At 42.7% G+C, this 18,904-nt stretch overlaps 1 protein-coding gene across 1 annotated transcript in view; it reads left to right on the top strand.

Annotated features, from left to right (window-relative positions):
• LOC142776639 (uncharacterized) overlaps window positions 1-18,692 on the top strand; it is a 70,900-nt gene extending 52,208 nt beyond the window's left edge. Inside the window, exons 6-7 of the mRNA XM_075880619.1 lie at window positions 6,808-6,958; window positions 18,357-18,692. Coding sequence (XP_075736734.1) covers window positions 6,808-6,958; window positions 18,357-18,653 — 448 coding nt within the window. The 3' untranslated portion in view covers window positions 18,654-18,692. The remainder of the gene's footprint in view (window positions 1-6,807; window positions 6,959-18,356) is intronic.
• The last annotated feature ends 212 nt before the right edge of the window (window positions 18,693-18,904 follow it).

Here is an 18,904-nt window from a genome sequence, read left to right as displayed (position 1 = left end):
GTTGATGAGTCAAGTTCTACATATTCCGATACCATAGCCGTTATTCCGTCAAGTAGGGTATGTGAGGGTACAGTGAGCAGGCTTCCATGGTCACCAGAAAAGTACAACCTGGGATGTTTAGACTTGAAGTTTTGCAGATGAAGTGGTTTGTCTCCTTTAGGTAATAAAGAAACTTCGGGGGATGTCGTTTATTAAGGAATTGATGAATTCCGATACATTTTCTTTTGATGTGCCGTTACTGGACTATCGGACGTCTCGAAATGCCTGCCTTGTGTATTTTGTAGAGATTAGAATCGACCGGGAATAGAATGGGCCGGTAATATTGCTTTTAACATTTTGCCGGTAGTTTTCTCGCCCCGGCGGAGATAATTCAGGGCTCCTTTTATCTCACTTTTAAATTCGGGTCCGTTGGAAGTATTTTGTGGAAATTTGTGTCTGATAGTTGTCGTTCCTCTACCTTCAGGTACTTCGACGTGTTTAGATTACTATTCAGCCCCTTTTATCACCAGGTTTGATGGTAATTTCAGCGTTTTTTTTCGTAGTTCATCGAGTGCCCTTCGTTTGGATTTTGATAGGTTGTTTCTACATGGCCGATTTTTTTCATACGCTCTTGTGATATCTTTTTGCACTGCTCATATATAAATATCAAGGTGTTTGTCCCTCTGCTCACCTGGCCACCCTGATTTGTCACTACCAATCAATCTATTCTTGTCCCTACAGTGCTTCCGATCTTGAAAGTATTCACAGAGGCGGAGATAACGCGAAAAGTTCTCGAGGTATTAGTACAGTTCAAATTCATTGAATCTACCAGATGATGGAGAAAAGGTCAAGCCTTATTTTTATTTTCCTGTAAGGTCTTATTTACACTTTTCTGTAGCTGAGCGGTGGAGCTTCTCTTGTCCCTTTAATGTTTCTATCTTTATTGAAATTCCACCTCTGTTCTTTAGAGCATATCTTTCCAGTTCTCTTGCCTTATGCCCTCCGAGAGTAGATACCAATTTCTGCGTGGCCTCCGTGTCACTGTATTCGGTGGTCTTACACTCATTATGGTCCGCAATGACCTGAGAAAGTTGCAAGGGCGCTTCCAGTAAAGCTTTTTTCACACTTCCCCCTTTCTGCTTCACTTCGTATAGACATTGAGGGGTTGGAAGCTAGGCGGCGACCCTTAAGTTTAATTTAGTGAGACAGATATTTGGTTAAGTTTTCCGCAGGTTTTTCGTATTGCACCCGTTTTCCAAGCATTTTCCTAATCGATAGAAATGACGAGGACCATGCGTGTTCGAGACTGCCCGTACCTTTTGTTTCCCCGTGTCAATGGGAAGCCGCTGCCCTAGTCTTCGTCGTGTTCGTCCGCCTGGCGTTGTAGCACCTCACTGATGGGAGTGGCGACGTCATCACTGCTGGGGCCCTGCATGGCTCGGTGTCTCTCGGCTCCCTCTTGTTGAGTAAGCTTGGCACTGGAGTTGGCCGTGCAAGCAGTTGCCGCCGATCTCCATTCCGCTGACGTCCATGGCAGCTGTACTCTGGTGTACCAGACGGAACGTTACACGCCAAACCAACAACAGTCTTTATACCCTTTTTCCTGAATATATATATATATATATATATATATATATATATATATATATATATATATATATATATATATATATATATATATATATATATGGCTACAGATAGCGACCGACACTCCCACGTCTAAATTCACATATAAACCCAATAAAGTGGATGAGGAGATAGCTGCCGGGATAGCTCAGTCGTTAGAGCATCGAAGGCGTTATTTTAAGGTCGTAGGTTCGATTCATGCTCACGGCGAATTATTTTTTTACACACTTTTATTTCTTTCTATTTACATTACATTGGTTGTAATAACTTCCTCTATACACTCCTTGGCATTATTGTCTGTAAGATCTCGTTATTATTGTGTCAAAACACGGAAAACTGAGCCGTTAGGTGTACCCTTTTTTCCTTTATATATATATATATATATATATATCTGTGTGTGTGTGTGTGTGTGTGTGTGTGTGTGTGTGTGTGTGTACAGTGTCTGCCTTTTACAATGAACAGTTTAAGGCAGAAAAGTTATCTGTGCGTCTTCAAAAAGCAGACGACAGACTCTGCTCAGGCAGTGCTGCGAAAAACTCTGCCTCTAGCGCCCTCATCGCAGCCTTGGTGCTAAGTGGATAGGACAAAGAGAGTGGTCCCCAAACGATTGTGTTTAGGCCGCAATCAAAAATCTTGTTTCGTTGGTCTCCAGCTGCGGTTTCCTAAAAAATCAAGAAGCTAGAAAGCTCCTTTCGACATTTCACGCTTCAGAAAAACAGATTCTTAATAAAGGAAACTACGGCTACATTGCTAAAAAAAGTATCAGACGCTGTGGAACTCGCAGGTGCACGTGAGCATCGTACGACATTGAGCTCGAGGGAAGTTCGCAGATATCCGTTGTGTAAAACCCCATTGCGTAAAATGTGACTATGTACGTAATGGCAGTGTGGTGAAGTACATAAAAGATCAATTCAGTTTCCTATGTATGCATACCATCATTGGTTCAAAGCTCACTTTATGAGAGACTAGTACCTCCGGTGATTTTCACCTTTTGAGGTGATTTCTCCTTTCAGCTCTCGTCTCCTGGGCATCAGGCTGCTTGGTTACAAATCCTGATAAGCGTGCGCAGGCTTGTCATTCAGAAGGGGGGAGGGGGCGGCGAAGGTTTATCGCAGCACTCTCTCCCCTGCTATGTGATATATAGGGCAAACATGCGCCCCCCCCCCCCCGCCATGAAGGTGACTAACCGAGTGAAAGCCCCACATTCCTTCTCTTGCTTGCGAACGTTTATGCGCAAGCGCAAATGTTATGTAGGCGACGGTTTTTTTTTTCGTTTGTATAGTATACTGCAAACGAGGTCTCACGTGGCAACTTAAGTGCAGTTTCAGCGAGTACACTTCGCCACGAGTGTAATTTGCGCGCTGTCACACAAAAAAGTTTGGTGTCAAAGTACACTTGCCGGCAAGTGTGTTCGTCCACCTCACTTTGCTGCGACGGCTGCGACGATGTGTGTAGCCTATAGGTACCAGTGGCTTGTACAGAAAAACGCTGTTGCCTAAAGTGGTGTTTCTATTATTTCAAGCATTGTTTTTGACACAAGAAATAATGCTATGTGTTGAAAACAACTAATCGAATATAACAAAAAGCTCGCTACTCTCACCATAGGTCACTATGCGGCCAAGTCTGCTAGTGAATGCGGCAGCCACATGCTTTGCAAGGGCGGCGTCCGCCGCGTTGTTTACTTCCAAGCACACTAACACATGTGTAGGTGAGTCGTTCTCTAGTCCTTTAAAATAGCGTGTGCCACAGGGGCTACTTCCACGAAGACTATGTGATATGACGATGAGACACATGCGCAAAAATAACCAACATACGTTGTGCTTCAAATCCGTCCATTGCCACTGTGATCATTCTCAAAGCACACTTCTCTTTCTCATGCAGCAGCGAAGCGCCAAAATGACACTCCGCGAGCATAAGTACAACCGCTCAGAGTGCACTCAAATTGCCACGTGTGACAGGGGTATAACGTGTCCACTTTAATGGGGTACAACAGAAGTAAAAGAAACCTGAAAATGGTGAGGAGCAATACCGTTCAAATTACTTGTACTGTGTACTTGTAAGCATTTGCCAGTTAAAACCAGCGCACTGAGCCTTCAAACAAATGAGTGTTTTATTCTGTCTGGTGGCAACCAATTTTATTTAATGTGACGTGGCGACGTGCATGTTGTTCATCACGTATTTTTAGTCTGCACTTGCTGCTCATGCTGCATTACATGGTGGGCAGCGTGGTCAGAGATTCTGCTGAGCTTCATACGGAAATACTAACCACGGTTCTTCGTCGGGGTTAGGCAAAAAAAAAAGCAGCACAGCCGCATTGTCATGCTTTCTCCTACGAGGGGCTGCGTATATTACGTATAATTACCTTACCGAACACCTCGAATGCTTTATAAAGCACTCTTGCTTGTCTGCTTCGTACGGCACTTATTAAAACTGGTAAACGTAAACGTGGTTCTTCAGTTCTTTACATTCGTGGCACTTACCTGCAGTAGCATTGATTGCAGCTTTTCGTCGTAGGGCACGGAGCTGTCGCGTCTGCCTTTATTTTCTCCGGCATTCTGGCGTGTGATCGAACGAGAAATTCATGGCAGTTTGGTGGGGCGTCCGACTAGCAGATAAAAATGATTTGCTCTCTTTCCAAATGTCAAATGCGCGAAATGCGCACCACTGACCTAAATCATTGTTTAGCACTCGACTGCTGCACTGGGTTCCACCGCAAACTGAGTGACAGAAGTCGTGCACTTTTACGGTGGTTGACTTTGCGTTGTACAATACTTCTGAAAAGTGGCACTACGCAGCTTGCTAAACTCCAGAGTCTGAAGTCAATAAAACACCTGCTAAACTGGAGCGCTTTGGTGGTCTACTCGAATATTAACTGTTTGGACATTTTATTTGTTCTTTATCATTATTCAAGATGATAGAGGATTGACCCACGCATGCGCTATCAATACTGTCGCTACGGTGAGCCCCAGTTATTAGAAATGTTCCTGCATTTCTGCGACGATAGAAAACTGCACATTCGTCGAATTATGGCATGCATTTATATTCTGATTGATCGATGTGTGGATTTCAACGTCACAAAACCACCATATAAATGAGAGACGCCGTAGTGGAGGGCTCCAGAAATTTCGACCACCTGGGTTTCTTTAACGTGCACCCAAATCTGAACACTGGGAACTACAGCATTTTCGCCTCAATAGAAATTACAGCCGTCGTAGCCGGGATTCGATCCCACAACGTGCGCGTCAGCAGCTGAGTACGTTAGCCACTAGGCCACTGCAGTGGGGGATGCGTTTATATTCTAGTTCTAGGCAGCGTAAAGAAACATTTAAATGTGAGCTTGCCGTTTGTGATTTCTTATGTTCCAGTAATATCAGGTTAAGACTACGGCTGGTCGTAAAGCGACCACTGACAAAGATAACCGTATACACACCAATCAGTAATATTTTGGAGTGTTTTAGGAAAGGGATGTAAGTCTGCTGCTTGTAGACCTATTGCTGTCTCATTGTTTCCCTGCACAGCGGCACAAGTTTTCTCAGCTTATTGGCAGCTTACCTTTGGCAGTTTATCTAATTGCAGCTTACCTATAGTCGGTGGCAAGCTAAGATATAAAAACAATGTACGCCACTATTCATTTGTACTTTGCGCGTCCTATAGACGAGAGCTACCTTTTGCTATGACGTACGAACTAATGAAAATGCATTCACCTGTTATCCACACGTACACAGCACAATACCTGTCGGTCGTCATTAGACGCAGTTGAAATGTGTGATTGTGTCACATTTCACATGCACCACAGTGGCATCAGATCAGAGTGTTTTGCGGCGCTTCATCGCTTTCCGTCGTTTCTAGAGCGTTAAGTAGCGCCCCGTTGAAAGCATGAAAAGTAAGACCAAAGCGGTTTCAGAGGTGGATCCTATATTTATTCTTAGGCTGTCACCAACTAAGTTTGTACAGTGTTTAATTCTCTCTTGAGTGAATGTTCCCACACGCTGTTTTTTTATATCATTGTTGTATGATGCGTCGTAGCTCACGCTACGACGAAAAAAAAGTTTTACGAGAAATGATTGGTCCAAAAGAGAGAAACGTGGAGAACAAAAAAAAAAGATATGTATAGCTTCAGAGGTTAGTTAGGCAATGTAGAGTCCTGACGAGGGCTGCGCAATGGCGCAGAAATGTTGAACGACCTTGTTTGTTGTACATGTCTTGTACTGACATACATCATTGAAATTTATGAAGCACTGATGGCACTAAAGGATGTAAATGGGAAGGGGTTAGTGGAATACGCCTGTGATAGATCAAGAGAGTAGTATGAGCGGTCAATAATTCCCCAATAGTATTTCCAGTTAACAGCATGATTGACTTTTTTGTTGTTAATGTCCTAACGGAAAAATTGCTTACTCAGTATATAGTATTAAAATACACATGATTGAATCAATTTGTTAATGCGATTGGCTCAACATAAATGATGGCAGGTGAATGATTGTTTCAAGATCAAAGACAATAAAAACGTCTAATTTGCCCACACGCTCGCTATACAAATAAACATAACTTTCAATAAAGTGTCTTGTAGTTTATTCTTCTGTTGTGAATTTAATATTTCTTCCAAATGCTTGAAATGCACCGATAGATTTAGGTATAGTTGAAAGAGCAACTTGCACTACTTCGGGATTACTTCGAAGAAAAAAAAAGAAATGCCACTAAGCACCCGCAGGTCGTGGGTTCGAATACCGGCTGCGGAGGCTGCATTTCTGATGGAAGTGGAAATCCTGTAGGCCCATGTGCTCAGATTTTGGTGCACGTTAAAGAACTCCAGGTGGTCCGGAGCCCTCCACTACGGCATCTCTCATAATCTTATGGTGGTTTGGGGACGTTAAACCCCACATATCTATCAAATGCCACTTAGCTTACGCACGAGGCCCATTCACATGTGCCGGTTAAGGTTAGCCTTGTTGAAAAACATCAAGCCAGCACCTTTCTCACTGTTTGTATCTTTCATTGCAACAAAAAAAATTGAACCGGTTTTGTCAGTACGCATCATTATCAGTTTTTCCAGACGACATAAGTTTTCAAATGAGGTTAACAACTATAGTTCATGCGCGCCATTTATGAACCTTACGAAGTTGGTGTCTGCGATTGCGCCACAGCATCGATTGAAAGCCACTTGGCCACAGCACTCACACGTGTCCTTCAATATGATCACAGGGAGCTTGTACGCTCCACGTGGTGGTTCTTCGATGGTCTCCGCTGCCGCACGTGGCAGTTCCCGGCCGGCCGATGTGCCGACGCCACCGCCTTTCGTACGCGGAGCCAGTGCATGAGGATGTGCAGACCCACAGATGAGGTTAGGGGAAAGGTGAGCATCTTTGCCACTCGCGACAAGTTTGAACTAATGCAATATTTAAAACCTTTAGATTGCCAACGGGCTTGCTTAGACAATAGCAATGTTGTGGCACGAATGACCCTTAAATTGATGCCTTGTTTACATACGCATGCGTATATACATTCATATTGTGACCAAATTTACAGTGCTTTCTTTCATATGAAGTGACTGAAACTATTGTTTGTTACAAAGTTTGAACTTAATTGCCTAATCATAAAAAACAACCTTTTGAACCAATAAACTTCATCAAAACTTCTCCAGAAATGTAGCTTGTTGCTTCCTTCAAACCACCTAGTTATTAGTTTTTTTTTTCTTATTATTGGTTGGGAATGCCAACGAAATGCAAAAAAAATTATGTCTGTACTACTACATTTTGAAAACAAAAGCATCTTGTCATCATAAGAGTTTCGTAAATGTATTATTTTGACAATAAGCTTAAGTTATGGTAATTTTTTCGATTATTTTGTGTTCGTCATTGCAGACTTGCTATCTGCCTACTAACCACAGCTCAGACAGAATTGTGAATCCTGCAACATCGCTAGAGCAATGTCATACTTTGCATGGACTTTTTAATCTACCAAGGCACTATGATGGACTTCAGAACTGTGTCCATAAAGCTATCAATGGACAAAGCTTCAGCGCCGGACATGAACTCGTGTCACCCTGCCTTGAACGTGCTGGAGGATTAAGTCACCATTCCGCCTCACCCTTGAATCATAATTGTTATCGACACCGAAAAGTCTTAAGACAATGAAAGTGTTGTCGAGTGCGATCAGTGGTTGCTACTAGACCACTGCATTTGCTCCGAAACACGCATTACTAGGTTGATTGATTCACTGATATGTCAAGTTTAACGTCCCAAAAACATATTATGACTATGAGAGACGCTGTAGTGAAGGGTTCCGAAAATTTGGACCACCTGGGGTTCTCTAACGTGCACCCAAATCTGATCACACAGGCCTACAGCATTTTCGCCTCCAACGGAAATGCAGATGCCGCAGCAGGGATTCGATCCCGCAACCAGCGAGTCAGATACCGAGTACCTTAGCCAATAGACCACCGCGGCGGGGCTGGATTGCTTGGTTACACGAAGGAAAAGGAAACGTGATATTAACGAACTTCAGCCAAAAAGGCAGACACCTGCCCAGGTGTGCGATGATCGCGCACATTGAAGAAAACGTGGCCTTCGGCATGGCGTTTGCTTTTTTGACGATTCTGACGAAGATATATCAATGACCTCAATGACCCAAGCGTCTTATGTTGTCAACGCCAATCTTCAGCTCGCCAGCCACTACAGTTTCGATGCCTTCTGCAGCTAAACAATGTTTCTGGTCGTCATCGAGAATTCAACAAACGCCACGTGGGAACCACCACAGCTTATTGGAAAAAAATACTCGACTACTCCACTAAAGAGCCTGCCTGCTTTGCACGTGAGGACGTGATGCTAAAATGCAACAAAGTTAGCTAAATATTGCAGCATTAAATATTGAATCCCTTGAAAAGTGTGTAGGAATTGGCAGTATTCTTGGTGAAAAAAGAGCATGAAGCTCTGCGTTTCTGTGTTGATTATACTCACCTGAACAAGATCGGGAAAACAATACATATAGACTATCCCGAATAGACGATGTCTTACCTCGACAATGTAAGGGAATTGAGGCAAAGCACAACTGTCAAGTTGCAGTCGACAAGAAAAGCAATGAAAAGATGGTTTCGATAACACTCAACACGTATTTGAGTTCAAGGTCCTGCCGTTTGATCTGTACACAGCACCTGCGATGTTTCAGCACATCAAGAACGCTGTTCTGTCTTGACTATAGTGTCAGGCTTGTCTTGTGCATAGCCGTATGGCGTCGTCATCTTTACTCCCAGCTTTGAAAAGCACCTCCAAAACCTTGAAACAGTACTTCAGATAATCGGGGTAACTGACCAAACACTGAGATCACAAAAGGTTCAATTCGCATATAAAGCGATCCTCTCCCTATGCGACGTTACCAGCAAATCTGCAGTCCCTCTGACCCGCATAAGATACCCGTCATCGCGTACACTAGCGAAAGCTATATCAGTGTTTTGCCCCTACCTATGCTGCAGGCCCTTCAATTTCATGTTGTTCGTTTATTAGTACCTCGAGATTCCCGAGGGACATTACATGTGGGGTGCGCAAAAATATAATATATGAAACAAAAGAAGGCATGGCAGCATTTGCAACAAAATTGGAAAACAGCACTACATCATAATTACAAAAAGAAAATATGGCTTTTCAGGGCGGTATTAAATTGAGCAAACTGAGATGACATGGCGTGACCACCACGCCTTGTGTTGTCTAGCAACCTTGAGAGATCTTTTGCAGCGCGTCGCACGTCAGAGCCTGAGACGTCAAGCATTCAAATTTACTGTTGTTTACAAGCCCGCACGCTACAATTCTGACGCCTACTTCTGTGCGTACACCTGTTGATCCTCAAATGCATGATTATCTTCATGAACACAGCTTCTTTATCCCTCTCGGTGGTAGAGTGATTACGATGCTCGGCTGCGGACCGGAAATTCGCAGGTTTGGTCCTGGCAGAGGCGATTCTATTTCGATAGAGGGGTAGTTCTGGAGACCTGTGTGCCGTGTGATGACAGTGCACGTTAAGAACACCATAAGGTCTACATTTCTGGAGCCCTACACTTGACATTGACCATTCAATTTTCGGGCACAAGTTGACGCAATGAACAGTTGAGTAGTTACAATTCTTTCAGCAGCACTCTTTGTCGTCTTAATCCCGTGAATATATTACGAGAACATTCGACTGAACGAGATATTGATACTTTCGCAGGTATTCAATTAAAGCCTTTAATATACTTAGAGGGCGCCTAAACAACCTTTGAAAATGCGAAGAACGACCACGTTGTTCTCTTCGGGCGTTTGCTGCCGTAGGATTTTGATTGGGGACCTCAGAAATTTCACAGGACGGCAGGATGTTTTGAGCAATCAAGGACGACATGCGAGAAATATCTGTTGTTAACTGTGGCGTACCCTACTTTGACATGCAGTCACTGGCCCATTCTGCTTTGTCTCGCAGGAGTACCAAGCGTAATAAAGTGCATTCATTTTGTTTTGTGACAGTGCAAGCGGACACAGCCGCATGTAGTCGAAAGGTGCGAAAGCCTGACAGACTCGACGCTATGCTGGTATTCTACTCAAGAAGAAATAAGTGACGATGCGGAGACAGCACTTCTAGATAAGGGGAAACCACGCGCCGTTAAACACGGTGTGGTTTGGAAATTTGCTGTACTTAATACACCATCTTGTTTAATGTGAGCCATTTACATTTCCCTTTTATACGAAGAAAAGCAAAAAAAAACAATCAGAGAATCGCTTTCTACACTGTTCCATAACAAGCTAGTTCTCGATTGATTGCCGCATATGACACGCCTAACTAGCTGGCTCAAAGATTTTTAAATATACCTTAGCCCCATGACTTGCTGCTATTCACATGTTAACAGCAGATCTGTTCAATCAGTTCGTAAAAACTTGCATGTGTCAGTGAAATTGGGGAAGCCTCAGAACAGAGTATAGCCAGTAATATTTGATGGGGTTCAACGTTACGAGACCACAATATATGATCATGAGAGACGCCGTAGTGGAGGGCTCCAGAAATTTTGACCGCCTCGTAGTTTGTAAGCAGGCACCTTCAACTAAATTCACGGGTCTCAACCATTTTCACCTCAATAAAAATGCGGCCGCAGCGGCCAGGATTCAATCCCGCGACTTGCGGGTGGCAGTCCAAGAGCGTAACCACTGGAGAACCATTGCGGGTCTCAATACGTCAGGTGCGAGCGTTAACTTACAGTTCAGACCACGGGATACGCAGGAAGGGGAGACCATAAAAGATGTAGAGATAGAAAAAAAGAGGAAATGAAGATAGAAAACAGAGCCAAAGAAAGCGATAGAAAAAGAAAAGTGCTGATGTAGTCAATAAGAAAACGAAAACTGTAGAAAGGAAGGAAGAAAGAAAATTTCAAAAATACAAGAAGAGCCACTCAGCGACACCCTTCCCTCTGGCTTAGCTCTATTTTTGTGAAGCTGCCGTAGTTTTGTGTATTTCTCATTTTCCGAGAAAAATTGCTACTGCAACTTCATTTCTAGTGCAAACTACAAATCTGGCTTCGTCAGCTTATATCGTTGTTCTGTTATTGCTACTCCTGATCTATATGTATTAGGCATTCTGTTTGAATCACGAATCTTCAGTATTGAGCAAATAAAATAAATATACTTGCATACTTTTTTTTCGCTCCACATAGAACCAACTTAAGCCATTATTCGTAGTTTTACGGGCGTTCTGTAACTACGACAAAAAAAAAAAAAGGAAGCCCCATTGAAGGAAAACAAACGTGCCGCCGCTGAGGTCCTATCCATTTGCCGACCACTTGCATGTGGCATGCATCTCCTCATAATTTTATAGTTTTTCCTGTAAAGGAATATAAGATGTAATGCAGTATCCGCTTTATTTATTTATTTTACCTTCATGGTGAAGAGAGGCGTCGTAGAATGGAGTGGGTAAAAAAAATATACAATAAAAATTTAAAAGTAGAGTACAGAAATACAACAAACAATGAGAATAAATGTTCAAAAAGCTCTAAAGTATTAGAGACTGAAGGCATAATGAATTAGCGCTGCCGAGAACGAGTCTTCAGTGCAGCAATAAAGGGGGGAAGGCTGTTACACTCAGCGTTTGTTTTTACAAATAGGACCCTGGAAAAACATTACTGCAGCAAAAAAGAATGAAAACTTTTTATTGATGATCAATACAAACAAAGCGAAAGGCGCTGACATCAATCCTTATTTAAGTGAATTATTTTGTTAGATGATTTTTCGAAAAAAAGCACAAGACAAATTTTTCTTGCAAGTTTCAAATCCGTTAGTCAAAGGGCCAATTTATTTGGCAAAATGTTAGTTGAGCGAGAATAGTTTGAAATAATGAAACGCTGTGAACGATTTTGAACTGATTCAATGATAGATATGTTTTTGCCTGGTGTCCATAATTAAAGAAGCACACTTCAGCTCAAGTCTAATTAGTGTTTGTAAATATTATTTTTAACGACGTGCAGCTATGAAAAAAAATTCTACTTATGTACGCGGGAGATCTGTTGCCATTTTAAGAGATGTAAGAAAGTTTCTTGGTGAGCTGAACTCCGACACCATTATAGGATGTTAAGTACTCGAGGTTTATGTTATTGATAGCACAGCTGACAGATGTGAATAAGTCATAGCGACGCGATAAATGCGTAATTTACCATTTGGTGAGAACAAGAACATTTTCTATCGTCAGCAGAAGTATTATATGTTACTTAAGTTTGTATAAAGACTAGGCTTATCTTGCTTATCAGTCATATCACTGCGTGGAACGCAATCAACAGCAAATAATTTAGTGGGACTGCCAAAACCAGTAGGTAAGCCATTAGCAGTTCATTAGCAGTTACAAAATAACTATGATTAGTCGAAAAACATTCTATTCAGTTCAAGGTGTTATGATCATTATCAAGAATACTACGTTGTATAAGTAGTAGGCGATAAGACAGCTTGTCAAAACCTTTGGCAAAATCTGAAAAGACAAAGTGAATAACACTGCCTTTGTCTAAAAAAGTGGAAGTGTTGTGGTTAAACAGTATTTGTTGCATTTTGCTAGAGGATTTCTTGCAAAAGCTACGTTGAAATAAAGTAGAAAAAGTTCATCAGAAAAAATGAAGAAAGGAAACAAAACTGGTAAATATAACATGTTCAATTATTTTCCAAAGTACTTCAGTAAGTGAAATTGACCTTTAACTGATATTTGAATACCGGTTACCTAATTTTAACAGAGGTATCCCCTTTTTCGCCTTTCAGTATGCAGGGAAAATTGAGCACTCCATCTTTGGGTGAAAAGGTGTATGAAAGTATAACAGAGTACACAGCAAAACTATTCAAAAATTTGGAATTGATTTCATCCGCATCACAAGAAAAATGTAGTTTTCAACCAGGAAATAACAATTAAATATGTACAAAATGAACAAGTGGATTCATAGGGAAAAATAATTTTATTACATGCACAACACTGTGTCACTACAGCAATCATAGAAATATTTCACAAAGGTGTCACCAAATATTATGTATAAATATTCATTGATGATGAGACAACCGTCAGAGCCTATGAGTTATTTCTTATTTTGCTTTTTTTCCAAAAGAATGCTTCTATATATTGGTAGATTCACAGTGTTGTGACTGGGGAATTCGTCGGGACCAGAGTCCTCCAAGTTTAAAGACGAGGACGAGCATAAGAACTAGCGCTGATATCAGGAACGTGTATTTACAGTAATTTAGAAGCAGTTTTTTACTTGTTGAAGGTAGCGTGGTACTAGATGAATGATGGTAGGATTCTTGAAGCGCCTTGCGCTCGCGTTTTAAAGCCAAGATATTCCCAAGATTCCCTGCAGGAAAAACAACTGAGTCCAGGACTCAATTGAGTCCACGAAATTGTCGTCTTCTCCTCTGCCCCCGAAGTGGGAAAGTGAAATGCCGCCTTTTTCTTAACCTAAGAAAGAGGGAAGGGACAATGCAATTGTGCGGCACAACACGGCACAGCGTAATGACGTAGTGACCCGCATGTTGTGTTGGCTAATAAATGTGGCTGCCAGGCCGGGAAGACCACGCTGTGCGGAAAAATGAAAACGAGAAGGTAGTATGAAACGTGGGAAACGTCCGCGAAGAGCACTCCCCGAGGTTCGGCTCAAAGTCTGGTGTACCTTGATAACCATTTCTAAGCCATCAGACGGTCGAGCATGACCAAAGAGGCTCTGGCGCGTGGAGCCACCCAACACTATCTATGTGATGATGAGCCACCGGCCCTGAAGAATTTTCAGTGACGTCGCTGCTTCTGGGCACCTTTGGGGGGGGCGCTGCAAAGCTGGAACAAATTGGGGTTGATCTAGCCGGAACCATTCCACGCACCCAAGTGGCGCCGAGACATGGCGGCCGATCACAACAGTGGATAGAAGTGAAGGTAGACATGTATATAGAAGGCTGCCTTTGATTCTCCTAACGTGGTGCGATATCCATGAAGTGTGTTAGAGCAATCATTAAAACCAGGAGAACTTTGAGTGTTATTCACAAGGTAAAAAAAAGCAGTTTTTTTTTCTTGTGTCACAATCGTTTTAATGTCTAAAGCCAAGGGGTAAATTATCTGTCGGCGAGCCTGCACAGTCGAACGTATTTAGCAACAAATGAAGTTACCTTATTTTTACACAAGTTCGAATCTAGATATCTACGACGGTCTAGGTAAAGCATGCTGGCATGTACTTGTCAATGAATAGGGCAAACTCTTTGTTGAATGTTGTGTAATCACTTCTCGCAGAATCTCGGATAAATTTTGGTTTGCTTTTAGGACATTTGACGTAGACCTTTACCGAAAAAAGTGTATTAAACAAGGATCACTTATTCCAGGTAAACAATTATGAGTGCACTACGTTGCGGCTATTGGCGAGCACCAGGTCAAACATAATTGATGAAGTAGTGCCAGTTGTAGTACTACGCCTAGAAACAATTTGCATGAGAATAAAATTGTAGCACAAGTCAATAAAATATTTATTTTCAGTGAACGAACCATCAACGAAGAGAAATTGTGACGCCCAATTTATTTTGAAAAAATTGAAGTCACACAGAAAAAACAAGGGGGAATGAGGAGATTCTGAGACGCGAAAGTTAATAACGTGAATGTGCATCACAGCAAATAGTTGGTTACTTTGGCGGCCCATAACAAGCACACAGTAGTGTGTTTCAGAGTGTGTTTCAGGGGTTTAAGACAGCCCGAAAAGAAACCAATACTAACTACGTCGTTAATGCAATCCTAGCAGACCCAGTGTGATCAGCAGCATTAATCGGGCATTACCACGCAGTTTTAGATCGCGGTCATGACTGTACACCACATATTTCTAGTGACAAAGAAACAACCGTTGACTGAAAATTTGAGCGGTCAACCAATGCATGTCAATATGCAACCACGTCAGTGGCACACGAGCCAAAAATAGGAAATAGAGCGTGCTGTTTATTGATAAGCCTGCACACATTTGACAACAAAAATTTTAAACCTGAAGAGGACTAGCTGCGTGGCTAATGCCGAACTGTTAAAAAAAAAGACGCATCAGAATGGTGGTTTGTAAAGGCAGGTAACAATTCAGCATTTGTTGGAGCATGGCCCGAATTATGTTCACAGGCAATGTCAGCTTCATCAGGGGAGTGTAATTTTTTGTGGATATATAGCTCAATCTACCTCAAAAAAAATTTGCTACTTTTTTTGAAAAATTGTATAGTTTTGTCCCGACTTCTCTACGGTTGCCTAACAAGGGTCTTTACTTACGGACACACTTGTTGATTATAGCTCATTTATTGAAGACAGAATCATTTCTCTTAGATTTTAGAAGATAGGACAAAAGGTTTGCACTTATATTGGAAGAAACAGCCAAGTCTATGTAGTCGGGAAATATGATCGTCGCTCCTATTTTTGTTCAGACTTAAGGCTGAATTTATTTTTGAGAAGACGTCTTGTTCTCACTGTGCGAATCTTTGAGCAGCGGCATCTGCTATGCCGTGCGATATCAGATTTTCTCGACGTGAACGGTATTCGCATTCATTGAACAGTTCGTTTAGTAAGGCCTTATGAGCGACTAGTCTTTCTTCGTGTTTCCGTCAGACGATCTAATGTGTGGTTCTACCGCGAAAAGTCTCTTGCTGGTCTTTTGTTCTGTGCTCTTTCTAATGAAATATTTGTAGGAAGTGGCGCTCCGTGTTTGTGTAGTGTCTCTCTTTGTGCGTGTTGTATTCATGCTTTCAACTTCAAGTATCCTAAAACACAAGTCTACTCTGCAGTTCTTAGATCTGTTGCTGATATTGGCGATGTGTTGATCCATTGAACAGTGAGCCTCTTTGACCTCATTCAGGGCAGATATCACTTCTGAATGTTGGGAATCAAGTTTATCGTGGAGTGATTTATAACCTGTGCTAATTGTTTGTTAGAATTGTCTTTGGGGGGACCAGGTGTTAGCTACACAATCACATATTGAATAAGACAAAACTTGTGTGCTTGGAAGCACTAGCAGCCAAACGTTGTTTGACGTTTTACAGTAAACTTTAGGTGCGGTACTCAAAGGCACCCAGATAGGGGAAAGTGTTTCAAACATGACGGCTGCAGTGCCTTCATTGGCCCTGAAGTGGCGCAAGTTATTGCGGCTGCTTTTAAGGCCTGCTGAGTGCGATGAGCCGATCGCCTTGGCAGGCGGTAATGGCAACGCTGCCATAAAGCGTGATCACTCTGCCCAAATTGTCTTGGTAGCTTCGCAGCAGAACAAGTGCATGGTCAGCCACTCTTTTATAATTAATGACCTTAAGTTTTGTAGTAAAATATTGATATGGATGTGACAATGTTTGTACACACTGCTTATGCCAGTCAGGAGTGCGCCTTCACACTACCACCACCATACCACATCACTTCAGTGATTCTAACGGGGTGTTGTGCTCTGGGATATCTATCGTCTATGATATAACCCTGGGCAGTTGGAGACTAGGTGCCAACATGTCAGTGTTATTCTGACAAATATAGATACGAACTAGAGAAGCGTGTGTTGGGCGCTAGGTGGTAATAGATATGTGAACCTAAATTATGCCAGGGGCGAAACGCTGCACTCCTTTCAGCATCATCTCTATAGTGTCTCGCCTCTAGCGCAGTTTAAGTTTGCGTGTATTGTAGATATGTTTTCTTGAAGTACTTTTCAAGTAGCTCGTACAATTACAGGTGCCCAGCTTATCGTGATCAGTCTGCCCCTATTCTGAGCGGCGCAGAAGGACTTGGTTTAGACAGCGTCCAGTGGTTGAACAGCAATACTCAGAGTGCTTGACTGCCGGCACTTTTGAAACAACATTTGCGTTCCCGTTACGCGCACCGCATCAACTGTGGTGTGCGACGAAAACAAGAGCCGTCTCGATGCATCGCGATTGAGTGTGGCCCAAACGATCACCAAGCGATCGCAGTGGCTGTCGAACGATATCATGGCTAGTAGTGCCCCAAGGTGATTAGTAGTGCCCCAAGGTGAATAGTGCCCCAAGGCGCATTCAACGCCTTTATTCAGAAAATCAACGATTTGAGACTGTTTATTCTCCCACAAATCTACGAGCTATGCTGTGTTTATTTTCTCTCTCCTTCATTCAGGAATCTCCCATCGCATAACCGATATTATTAAAATGAGCGTACATCATACTCAGGTCATCAGATGAATTTCGATCAGCTATTGTCCTTCATAGTGAACCCAAATGGACCATCATTTTTTCTGGAAGCTACCAGCGAACCGACGTTATTGTGGCTCTGAATCAAATTAGCGCCTTCAGGCTAACCATGCCAAAGCTCATTAGCGGTCATATAGCGAATATTTTCTAGCAATTTGTTTCCTCTGAAGGCGGCACAGCTGTAGTGGTATTAAGATTATTTTCTGCGTTCTGTCAATCACAGAGAATATAAATGAAACTCTCCATGCTTCTGTAATAATCATTGTTTAAGGTACACAGGGTCGACTGTCATGTGTGCAATAAATATTTATGCCCTATCGTGAATGTTCTACGAAAGCAACTCACAAATAACTTGTCATAACTGTTCTTACATTGCACAGCGTTTCTCCTGACCACACAAATCTTGTTGTTATACTGTTATGGTGAAGTTGTGAGAGTCTAACAATAATTTCTATAATTTTCTTTCTTCTGTTGAGGCTATGTGACAACTGTTCCGTTCCAAGTTTGCTCAAAACAAGAATAACGAACAGTGATCCACTTTCTGCGTTCTGAGCGCGTCGAAGTGTCATACATTCACCGCAGAACATCTTCGCAATATGCGAGAAGTGTACCATCACGTAAAACTGCGTTTTTGGAGGTCGATGAATTGCAACAAACGCAACAAGCAATTCACAACAAACACCGACGTTTCTTGACAAAGGAATCTGCAATGCTGTATACAAATCAAGGCCACACACGTTCCATCACCCTACTGAAACTATGAAGAAAATATTTCCCTCTTTGGAACACAAAGGTCACTGCAATCAATGTAGTCTCCGTTCGCGAACAGCGCACGCTTTTCAGACTCAGCGAAGTAAAAATGAGACGCTTATTCGCGTGCATTCGTAACTGTGAGTACGTTTCGTGCGTAATTTTTCCGCGAGAAAAGCGGGGCACCTTTCGATCTGCTTTCCATTCTGCGCGTGACCTTTCAAATTTTAGCTATCGCGTTCATAGCTTCGCCTGTGACTTTTTTTTACCTGCCCTCCTACCTTTGCCATGTTGTATGAAAGAAGCGCGAGGTCCATTTTCTACTCGCAGAAGCACCAACAAGGTCACCGCTGTGGCCCACCCCTGTCGCAGCCGTGCAGCGAGCGCCACCTGCGCTTCCCGTTCTTTGCCGACGTGTCGTCGGGCCGTGTGCGGTGCCTGATGGCGTCGCAGGCGACGCTCGTTGGCCACCGCTGCCTGGTGGCTCCAAATCGCTTCGCTAGTGTGGCTGAGTGCCGCGCGGCCTGCGCCCGGAAACCCACGAGCCTTCGCAAGGAAGCGAACAGTGCCGTACAAGACAATCCGCGGAGGCATCGTCGAGAGCACGCGCGAGCCTCCGATGTTTGAAATTGTCACTGCATTAAAAGGCTCTACTTCCTTCGGTCATTTGCGTACCATCATGATATGCAGGAGTTCACCAGTTAACGTTAGTAACAGTTCGAAAATATGCTGACGCACTTTATGACAGCGCGCGATTTCGTTGAACCAACACATTATTATGTGCTACTTATCACCAAATTAAGCAAAAGTATTTATACCGAATTCGGAAGCAGCGAAGCTGGGTCAAAAAGGTTCCTGTGAGAATGTTGTTAATGTGT

Source organism: Rhipicephalus microplus, chromosome X (genome assembly GCF_043290135.1).
Source record: "Rhipicephalus microplus isolate Deutch F79 chromosome X, USDA_Rmic, whole genome shotgun sequence".
In the NCBI taxonomy this organism is placed as follows: Eukaryota; Metazoa; Arthropoda; class Arachnida; order Ixodida; family Ixodidae; genus Rhipicephalus; species Rhipicephalus microplus.
This window is presented reverse-complemented; position numbering and strand designations above follow the sequence as displayed.